Source organism: Cariama cristata, unplaced genomic scaffold, assembly GCF_000690535.1.
Source record: "Cariama cristata isolate BGI_N322 unplaced genomic scaffold, ASM69053v1 scaffold17015, whole genome shotgun sequence".
Taxonomy (NCBI): domain Eukaryota; kingdom Metazoa; phylum Chordata; class Aves; order Cariamiformes; family Cariamidae; genus Cariama; species Cariama cristata.
In genome coordinates, this window is record NW_009619372.1 from 817 (window position 1) to 11,651 (window position 10,835).

General features: G+C 39.1%; 1 protein-coding gene across 1 annotated transcript in view; it reads left to right on the plus strand.

Annotated features, from left to right (window-relative positions):
• Nucleotides 1-10,635, plus strand: part of HNRNPA2B1 (heterogeneous nuclear ribonucleoprotein A2/B1) — a 10,921-nt gene extending 286 nt beyond the window's left edge. The window contains exons 2-11 of the mRNA XM_009701241.1: nt 3,763-3,873; nt 4,818-4,964; nt 6,479-6,689; nt 7,032-7,133; nt 7,223-7,303; nt 7,848-7,910; nt 8,365-8,484; nt 8,768-8,890; nt 9,914-9,996; nt 10,151-10,635. Coding sequence (XP_009699543.1) covers nt 3,763-3,873; nt 4,818-4,964; nt 6,479-6,689; nt 7,032-7,133; nt 7,223-7,303; nt 7,848-7,910; nt 8,365-8,484; nt 8,768-8,890; nt 9,914-9,975 — 1,020 coding nt within the window. The 3' untranslated portion in view covers nt 9,976-9,996; nt 10,151-10,635. The remainder of the gene's footprint in view (nt 1-3,762; nt 3,874-4,817; nt 4,965-6,478; nt 6,690-7,031; nt 7,134-7,222; nt 7,304-7,847; nt 7,911-8,364; nt 8,485-8,767; nt 8,891-9,913; nt 9,997-10,150) is intronic.
• Nucleotides 10,636-10,835: the final 200 nt, after the last annotated feature.

Below are 10,835 nucleotides of genomic sequence, written 5' to 3' on the forward strand. Positions count from 1 at the left end.
TGTAAAATGCTTTGGCTTCCCGGTTCGCGGCCCTGCCGTTAAGGTGGCGCTGGAGGAGGGGGACACACGACTATGGAGGTCAGTCGATGCGCGATCCGGGGAGTCGCCTTTGGCCTGCGAGGTGCAGACCGGCCCCGGTGGCGCTGCTAGTAATGGCGGTGGCGAAGGGGAGGGGTAAAATGGCGGCGCCGAGACTCGGTCGTGCGGGAGGCTGTGAGGATCACTCCGAGGGCGAGAAGGCGACTAAGGCGGTAGGGGCTGCGAGGCGGGCAGGCAGCTGTGATCATCTAGTATCTGCGGGGGAGGAAAAGAGCGCTTGCGAGCTCTTCCTGGTACCGTGTGTGTAGGTGCACGCTAGAAGCGGTTTGCAGCACTTGGTTTCTGTTTAGCCCGAGGACCCGGGTGTTATTTTTCTCTTACCCCCCCCTTTTTTTTTTTCTCCCCCTTTTCATCTGGCGTCGGCAGTTCCAGAAGTTCTTTCCTTCCTGCTGCCTGTCCGTCCCTGGAGGTGACGGCTGCTTCTGGGCGCCATTTTCCCCTTCTAGCTGCGGGGGCCCCTGTTTGCCTGATATCCGCCACATGGCGGAGCCGGCGCGGCTGCGGCTCTGCTCCTGATGACATGAAGAGGCGGGGGAAGGGGGAGAACCAGGCCGTTGGATTGCAAAGCCCTGTAGAACGTATAAGGGCTAACGGGGTGCTTGCCGGGAAGCGGGGGCGGGGGAAGAGAGCAGAGTCTTTCTAGCTTGGGACCAATAAACCCAGCTTCGCTTTTGGCAGGCCTAGCCATAGTAGTTCAGAGATCCCACTTGCTTGTCTCTGTTAACCATTTTTGTTACTCGAGTTATTCACTCTGCAGAAGCCTGCAGTCAACTTCGAGTATTTGTGCACACATTATTGCTACATGAAACGCATTTCCGTGCTCTGATAATGAATTTTCCAGCAAAGGCTACGCATTTTTCAGTCCTTTGAAGTGTTGCTTTAAGCTTGTGAAGGAAGGCTTAAAAGAAGCACTGATGTATAGTCTACGGAGTTCATAAAGATTTCCTCTTGCACTCCATTCCTGCCAGAGTGTACTATGGAAATCTTGAAAGAGGTTTTTCTTCCAGGTTTTACATTGTGGGCCTTGGCAGGGGTGGGTTGTGTGTGTGTGTGGGGGTGTTTTTACCAAATGAGGATTTTCGTCAAGATTCTGAGAGGGACTGGAGTGATAATAGTTTTTGTCATAACATTTTACAGCTTCAGCATAAACTTCAGATGGTCACAGCCCTCTGGATCCCAGTGGGAGGTTAATGCTAGACTAACCAGAGCTGCTTAAAACTGACAGACTTAAGGCAAATAGTCTTTTACATCCAAGGACTTACTGTGTGTGAATGGAACAATATGCCTATGATATTTTCACACAGTGGTTTTAATTTAAGGTCTGGTAGTGAATTTTGTTAGTTGCTGTGTCCTGACATGTGTATGGCACCTAGATGTTGTTCTAGGTTGGACCTTTACTGCATAACACTTAATACATGGTAGATTACAGTTTCTAAGAATTCATACGTCTGCAAAGTGTGTTATTAGTCTGTTTAATGTTCATTAGTAATGTGTGGTACATTTGTCCTTTAAAAAACAAATGCAGTTGTTAGAGCTGATGGATTCCATTTTTCCTTGAGTTTCATTTACATGTTTGTAACTGTTTTCAAAGGTAAACCTAACAATTCCTGGAAAAATTTTACCTGTCTACTAAATTTGCTTGATTCTTATATTTTTATAAGAATATAAGCATGTATTGTTAGATGCACAACAGTCGTTTACATAGGAAAAAACGTCTTTTATGGGCCTATGAAACTAGCAAGTAGTCCCTAATTTTCAAGAAACAGAACTGAAGTAATTTGAAGGGAGGATTTTTTTGACAGTATCGTTGCTTAAAATTATTTCTCTGCTAGTCTACTCAAAATATAGATGATACTATGACTTGCAGCATGACTTTTTAGTCCCAAATCTGGCATGCAGCATCCTTTCCTTTATTCCTTTTAAGAGATGAGGTGAAAGGAAACTTGACATAACATGGGTTTGCTACTTTTAAACTCTTGTATCTAATTTTGCCTGTCTGTACAAGGAGGAGACGGTACTAGCTTCCCTTGCGTTCCTTAGAAGAAAAAATACTAAATCCAAAGCAAATTCCAAGTGGTTTTAAGAGACATTTAAACTGATCGTTCTCAAATACAGTATTTATTGAGGGAGCGGGGAGGTTTATTTTTCTACTGCAGTATCTCGAGCTGGTAATAGGGTGATGCATTTTCAACAAAAACTGGTTCAGTACTACCTACAGTAGTCTCCTGTTCCATGTATCTAGATCCAGGCCTGCCTTGGACAACCTCAGAAAACATGTTGGTCAACATGCAGATTGGCTTAATATGTACAAAAGCATTTGTACATGGAACTATTTTGCTTATTTTCCAAATCTCATTGTTATTGGGTACCTAATTTCCTTTTTACGTCTTAGTGTCCAGTGTATAGTTGGTCACATTGTATTTGTCAGTTATAACTAACTATGCAGTGTTAGCTAACCATCACCACCCTAACAAAAACACAAAACCAAATGCCAAAGCAGATTTTCTTGATTTTCAAAATTAGTTAACAGTATAAAGCTAAAGTATCCATTGCATTTTGAGTTCTTTTGTCTCTAGCAGGACAGTTCTCTTTCAAACAACATTCTGAAATCTTAATTTGTGTGGAAGGGGAATACTTTTTAGTGCATTTTTTTAATTGTTGCTGTTTGACATATGAAATTCAAAATGTATGATCTAGTGATGCTGTTGTGTGTAGAAAATTACAGTTATGATGCCTGCTTAGTATAAAAAGTTAGTGTAAAAGTATTTTTAACTGGCAGAGGTTAGAAGGTTGTCCTTCCTGCTTTGGTATAATACCACATATAAAATAGTAAACATAATACCTTATTAATTGTCCTGGGCTTTTTAATGATGTACTTACCATCACAGCAGAAGTTTCTGCTGAACAAGCGCAGTGATAATTTCTATGAGAGGTAATAGAACAAAGTCTTACTGAAAGCATAACTTATATTAGTGGATACATACGTGGTGTGTTATTCACATTTCCATTTTAAAGGAAATCCACTTAGTTTTGATACTGCTGCGGTTGAAGGTGGAAATTATTGCTAATTTCAATGGTGTGGGATCCTAGATTAATTTTACAGATGCTTCAGCTTTCATTTTAATAATGAAATATGAATTGGTGACCCATTTTAGAAGATTGTTAGCTGTATCTTAATTTATTTTTATTTTTAGTGCCTTGGATAAATAGCATGGTAGTATTCAAGTTAAACAATTTGAGCCAGAATGATTTTTAAAAATAAGTGCTATCTGGAATAGAATCAGACAGTATGAATGAATTCATGTTATGTGTAATGGGAACCTTTGGTTTTGTTTTTATTTTCTTTTTCTTTAAAAAACATCTCCTAAAATTATTTGAGAGGAATATTCTGGAAGTCTTTGAGTGTGGTCCCTTGTTCTTGATGTTTGGAGGGAGAGATGGGAAGCACAGTATTAAAATCTGTATCGTAAAAGTGGACTCATAGAATTGCATAAATTGCATAATTTCTTGAATAGTGTAGAACATTTAGAAGAGCCAAGCCTAATTTTGAAAAATATCTTACTGAAAGTTTTGACACTTAAGAAAATCTACTTAGTGTCTAATACTGTTGATGCAGAGGGAATATTATTAATTATATTAACGTAATCTTCTTTTTTGTGATAGAGGGAAAAGGAGCAGTTCCGCAAACTGTTTATTGGTGGCTTAAGCTTTGAAACAACAGAGGAAAGCTTGAGAAGTTACTATGAGCAATGGGGAAAGCTTACAGACTGTGTGGTAAGTTTGGCCTACTAATGCGCAATGATGGCATAGAATGTTTAGAGATTGTGTAAGTGGGGAGTTTGTTTTCTGAATAGCTTAATGAAAAGATGGAATATTAAATTTTCTTAAGTGTGCAGTTGGTTGGTTTATACATAATTCAGTCCGTTGAAGCTATGCATGGACTTGCCCTTGCAAGCTCTGTTGATAGAGTTAGGGAGCGTTCACAATGTGTTTCCTGTAAAATCTTCCAGATTATCTCTAACCACTGAGGTCAACAGTTTAAAATTAACTTGAGTGTCATTGATGGAAGTGCATTAGGGAGTGCTTTCACAGAGCACTATTACATCTGTGTGATTGGTAGCCTTTCGCAGAAAGCTGATACCGTGGTGAGCAGCCTCAATAAAGCTGAAGAGGATGTCTTTCTGTGTGGTGTTTTCATAGAATCATTTTGGTTGGAAGAGACTCTTAAGGTCATCGAGTCCAACTGTTTACCTAGCACTGCCGAGTCCACCGCTAAACCATGTCCCTAAGCACCACATCTATATGTCTTTTAGCTGCCTTCAGGAATAGTAACTCTTGCAGAAGTTCCTCCACTGAATTTGTTTTGGGAGCAGTAAACATGCATTTCATAATACATATTTAAAATTGGTGGTCTTCAGAAAGCTTAAAAGAAATTATGTGTTTGATTTTTTGAGAAAAAAAATATAAATGCATGTCACTGATATAGCAGCCTTTCTGAGTTATGGACAGAGTCTTGGAGGACAGCAATGGTTTGAATTTCTGTGATGCCAGGCAGTGCCGTTCATGTACTTAATCAGTATAACCTGCCACTTTATTATAATTGTGTTTTGAAATCAAACAAGGAAAGTGTAAATCAAGTTAACGTGTTTTCTCCAAATGTTGTCAGTATTAAGCTTAACATTGGACAGGTAGAAGTGGTTTAAACATGTTGTTTTTAGGTAATGAGGGATCCTGCAAGCAAAAGATCAAGGGGGTTTGGTTTTGTAACATTCTCCTCCATGGCTGAAGTTGACGCAGCCATGGCTGCAAGACCTCACACGATTGATGGAAGGGTGGTTGAGCCTAAGAGAGCTGTGGCTAGAGAGGTAAGTATGGCTTTGAGAGCAAATACTTTTCATGCTTTGAAAAGGGAATCTCTCTTTTGGTCGGACAGTTATGCTTTGTTTGAAATTGTGTGGGTTTAAATTCTCTAGTTAAAAGGCTGCAGTTGGGGCACTATTTCCCACACTTTTGGTCTGTTATATGACATTATTGCATAAATGTCTATTACAATGAATTATTAAGTTACTCTGGTTGTAGAATCATGTCTGCAAGGGATACAACTGGGGTCCGAAAGTATTGTTAGTGAAAACATGTCGAATCCTTGTAATGGTGCAAATTCCAAACTACCTCTTCTCTGGAATGGTTACAGTTACTAAACCTCAAATTAATAAACTCCTGTCAATCTTTCCTGACTCTAGTCCAAGATCTTTTTGGGTATTTCTAAAAGATATATAACTGAAGTGACTAAAACCAGAGAACGTAGTAGGGAAACTTCCTTTTTTCCAGTGGTGATGTACAAAGTCATTTTAGGACTACTGTGGTTTTAGCCCCAGGCATATTTGGTTTTAAACTTTAGGGTACGAATTAGGTGTGTGCATAGGAATGCAGTGCACCTGTAAACTTTTGAGCCAGGTTACTGTGGTACAGAGGTACTTGAGGAGCAAGTGCAGATTCTAGATGACTTCTGTTTACCATGTTGTGGGAGCTCTGGTAGCATTTACCAGTTTTAAGGTTGGTTCCCAGTGTTTGCATTCATTTGGAGTGATGAACTGGAATTGAGTGAGCTGTCCTAGAGGTCAAGGGAAATGGAAATTGTAACCGCTGGTACCTCTGTTAGCTGTCGCAGTTTTCTTTCCATTCCCTGCAGAATGCAGGGTTCGTTAGCATTTGGAAAAAGGTAATTAAAGCAGCATACGTGCATACTGTTTATACACACAAAGCTATTGCTAAGCTTTAGGAGTAGGTCATTCTTAACTAGTGCAGCAGCTTGGCTATTGTGCTCAAAGTGTAAAAATAACCCATGAATGTGAGGAGTTGCCCTTATATTTTGAGTAGAGGTTAAAATGTGTAGCTGTGAATGTGCTGAAGTTGAAGGACCTTTGCTGTTGAGATGAGTGGAATGTGGGTTTCAATGCTGTTGGGGAAGTGGGCAGAGGAAGCTGACACATCCTTCTTTCAATTAGAAAAATCGTGCTCTAGTTTAAGTTAATAAATACTTGCAGTTCTTATCAAACAGTTGATCTTACGTTTTCTCTAAATATGTTTAAAGGTTTTTTATTTGCTTTTATGCATTTCGTAGCACTTTCATCTGTATCTTTCTCAGTGCTTTTAAAAGCACTTTGACATAAAGGGGGGAGGGTGACACCTTCAGATCACCTTATGCTACTTCCCTCCCAGAAGGCTCCCCAGGCAAGGCTGCAGGGACATGCATCGTAAGAGGGCTACCTCAGTGCTTGAAAAATCTTAGTTTATCGGTATTCCACTCCTGAAATGCTGGCAACATACTGAATTGTGAAATTGTTTTCCTTTGTGGTAATTTAAAGGATTCTTTTAACAGGAATCTGGAAAACCTGGTGCTCATGTTACTGTGAAAAAACTATTTGTTGGTGGTATTAAAGAGGACACTGAAGAGCACCACCTTCGTGACTACTTTGAGGAATATGGAAAAATTGACACTATTGAAATCATTACTGACAGACAGTCTGGTAAAAAGAGAGGGTTTGGATTTGTTACCTTTGATGACCATGATCCTGTGGATAAAATTGTGTGTAAGTAGGCTTCATTTCACTCTTTCATTTTATAGGATTAATCCTTGCAGTCATAGTAATTGTGTAAAGCTAAACTTAAACTAAAGAGGTAATGGGATTAGTTATGTGCATGAGTATTTGCTACATTTGTAGGTTTGGTGAATTGTGTGGGAACATGTTTTAAATAAGTACTGGGTTCTTTGCTTAGAAATCATAGGATATTTTGTGTTTTGGTTTTTTTTAATGATATGGAATGCGTATGCATTAGTTTGGAAATTACTTCCTTTTTGGAAGCCTGATATTCTTATTTGTTGCCACATCAGTACTTAAATGCTGATGATATCTTATTTGGTGCGGTTACAGTGCAGAAGTATCATACCATCAATGGCCATAATGCAGAAGTAAGGAAAGCTCTCTCTAGACAGGAAATGCAGGAAGTTCAAAATTCTAGGAGTGGCAGAGGAGGTATGTACAAGTAACAGTTAATGTTTTGTGGTTGAGTTTTGTGTTCACTTTCCATGATCTCACTGCTTATAAATGTGAAATTGTTACAGGGAACTTTGGTTTTGGTGATGCACGTGGAGGTGGTGGCAACTTTGGTCCAGGACCTGGCAGCAATTTCAGAGGGGGAGCCGGTAAGACAGGCATGTTTGTAGCATTTTAATTTTTTTTCCTTATTTATACTGTCTGATTCTGGGTAACTTCGTAAGCTACTGCTGTTTAATTTAAAAGCAGCTGTAGCAGTTAGAGAATTTTCAGGAAAAATAACTTGCAAACCTCTTCTGTAGTACACAAATTGATTATGTGGATATTCCGTAAAATGAAGTGTGGTGGGTGTTTTTTATCTCTTTTTAAGGATTTTATTAAAAGCCAAAATTAACCTAAACTTAGTAATTTTGTTAAGGAATTCAGAGATTTCTCCTCTGTGCAGCACTTGCCTGACCTTTAGAGTGGAAGGGCTATGTGCAGTATTAAAACTGGGTACCTTACAAATGCAAGCAAATAGAAGATGCAGAACAATGATTGAATGTGTTATTTCACGTGTATTTTCCTAAATTTGAGTGTACTTGTGCTTAATTGATAATCACTCTGATGGAGTCCTTAGGGCCATAGGGGTTTGAGAATTCGGTTAGTTTGCTACAGGTGAATTGAAATACTTTGGTTTTTTGTCTCCAACAGATGGATATGGAAGTGGCCGTGGATTTGGTGATGGGTATAATGGATATGGTGGAGGACCTGGAGGTTCGTTTACTTTGGTGGTGGTTTTTGTCTCATTCAGAAACATTTTTGCATTCGCTTACCATTTGTGTAAAATTTATATGAATTGCCAAAGCCATTTTGTTGGCTTTAAGAAGCACACATGGTTGTTGGCTCATGTTGTGTGGTTATTTCTTGGACAACCATGCCCTTTTCTTGTCTTTAGAATAGCTGTGTTTCTTAAATTTGCTGAAAAAATCAAGATTTTAATTAAGCCTTTTAAGTGAGGCTTTTAGGCACTCTGACTGGTAGGTTTAGGTCACCATTCAGAGTGGGAGTTGGTATGTGCCTTTAAAAAATAGTGTTCATAGAAATTTGTTTACAAAACTCTACTCTTTTCTTCTCCTGTAGACTTGTAAAGAGAAAAATACTCTGATGCTGTAGAATTTGTTTGCCTTCTGCACCGAAAAGTTTATTTTAAAGGATTGTATTGTCACAGGTGGCAACTTTGGTGGCAGTCCTGGTTATGGAGGAGGAAGAGGAGGATATGGTGGAGGAGGACCTGGATATGGCAACCAGGGTGGGGGCTATGGAGGTGGTTATGACAACTATGGAGGAGGTAACTTACTGGCTTGAAATGACCAACAATTTCATTGTAAATTAGTGCAAGTCATTTGAGACTTCGGGGGGAGGAGAGGGCAGGCACGGAGTGTGTGTAAATGTTGTCTAAGGAAGCTCTTGTTCTCTAAATAGGACGAAAAAGCAGTTTGTTACATACACTGCTGGAATACCTGTGTGATTTTTGTACTTCATTTAAAATTCCATTAATGAGATAACTTTGTGAGTGCTGTATGTGTTTTAGCTCATCTAGGTATTTCTCCACTTTTGTATTGATAATGCAGGCAATTATGGAAGTGGAAACTATAATGATTTTGGAAACTACAACCAACAACCTTCAAATTATGGTCCAATGAAGAGTGGAAATTTTGGTGGCAGCAGGAACATGGGTGGACCATATGGTGGAGGTATTTTAAATGTCCTGACCTGCCTTGGAGCCAGAGTGGGTGGGCGTTAATCTTTTGGGGAGGTGGAAGGGGAGACAGGACAAGGGGTAACCATTGTGAACTAGAGGAGGGTAGATTAAGATTAGATACAAGGAAGAAGTTCTTACGATGAGGGTGGCGAGGCACTGGAACAGGTTGCCCAGAGAAGCTGTGAATGCCCCATCCCTGGAAGTGTTCAAGGCCAGGTTGGATGGGGCTTTCAGCAACCTGGTCTAGTGGAAGGTGTCCATGCCCATGGCAAGGGGGTTAGAACTAGGTGGCCCTTAAAGGTCCCTTCCAACCCAAACTGTTCAAGATTGCTGTGTAGAAATCGGGTAACTTCTGCAGTAGATGGGCTGCAGTGCCTGTGTTCTTTCTGCAAGCTTGCTACAATTTCTTATCTTGAGACTGTGAAGTTTGTCTTGGGGAAAGTTACTATTTTTTAAAAGATAAATGGTAAGATACTTCCTCTAGAGTATTATGAAATATTTTGCAGTTTCCAGTCTGTAAAGATTTTAGCCAATTTTCACATTCTTTGCTATCAGCTCACGCTATTTGTAGAGTCTAGTTCATGTCCAGTAAATTTGGTGGGATTTCTTTTTTCCCCCTCTTGTTGTAGTGCCACTTTTTTCTGACACTTTCTGCTTTTTATTGTCTAAATGTTATTTAATGTGGCCTGTAAAACTTGTGAAATGGAAACTGAAACACTAAGCCCTTTCTTGTAAGGTTTACCATGCAAATAAAATCAGCCCTCACAGACTCAAGACAGTACAGTGCATCAAATTACATGTGACACTGCTGAATCTTCTAAGATTTCAGCATGTAGTCATTCTGGCAATTCTTGGAGGTTATTCAGAGGAAGACAGTGACACATTGAAATCTTTGTTGTGTATGCTGTCTCTGGAGGTAAAGCGGATGTTAACCTTCACACAGAATCAAAAGCATTCCTAGATTTAATAAAAGTGTATTGATTTAACCGTTCTGTTTGTTTTTCTGCAATTGCAGGGAACTATGGTCCAGGGGGCAGTGGAGGAAGTGGTGGTTATGGAGGGAGGAGCCGTTACTGAGTTTCTGCAAGCATGCCATGGGTAAGTATGCTTATAAGTGTTAAAATTGCAGTGATTCTTGAGAGTAGCTGCAGGAGTTAAAAGCTTTTTAGGATCATGTTATCTTTCCTTTAAAAAATGGTTAGATGAATAATTTCATAACCTATTTTTTTACTCTTTACTTCTGTTGAAACAGGCTTCACTGTATAAATAGGAGAGGATGAGAGCCCAGAGGTAACAGAACAGCTTCAGGTTATCGAAATAACAATGTTAAGGAAACACTTATCTCAGTCATGCATAAATATGCAGTGATATGGCAGAAGACACCAGAGCAGATGCAGAGAGCCATTTTGTGAATGGATTTGGATTATTTAATAACATTACCTTACTGTGGAGGAAGGATTGTAAAAATGCCTTTGAGACAGTTTCTTAGCTTTTTAATTGTTGTTTCTTTCTAGTGGTCTTTGTAAGTGTAGAAGCATTCCTTTGATAATGTTAAATTTGTAAGTTTCAGGTGACATGTGAAACCTTTTTTAAGATTTTTCTCAAAGTTTTGAAAAGCTATTAGCCAGGATCATGGTGTAATAAGACATAACGTTTTCCTTTTAAAAATTTAAGTGCGTGTGTAGAGTTAAGAAGCTGTTGTACATTTATGATTTAATAAAATAATTCTAAAGGAAATATTGTGTAATTTTAGATTTTTTTTTTAATACTGTAAAATAAGGCAAGGAGTGGGTAGTATAAGGTCCCACAAATAATATAAAGCTATTGTTGTACATGTAAAATTAAATGCTGGTCAGAAAAAAATGTTGTCTGTAAATGAACAGATTTAAAATATCTAGATAACTTAAGGGATATCTCTGCAAGGAGAAACACCTTTT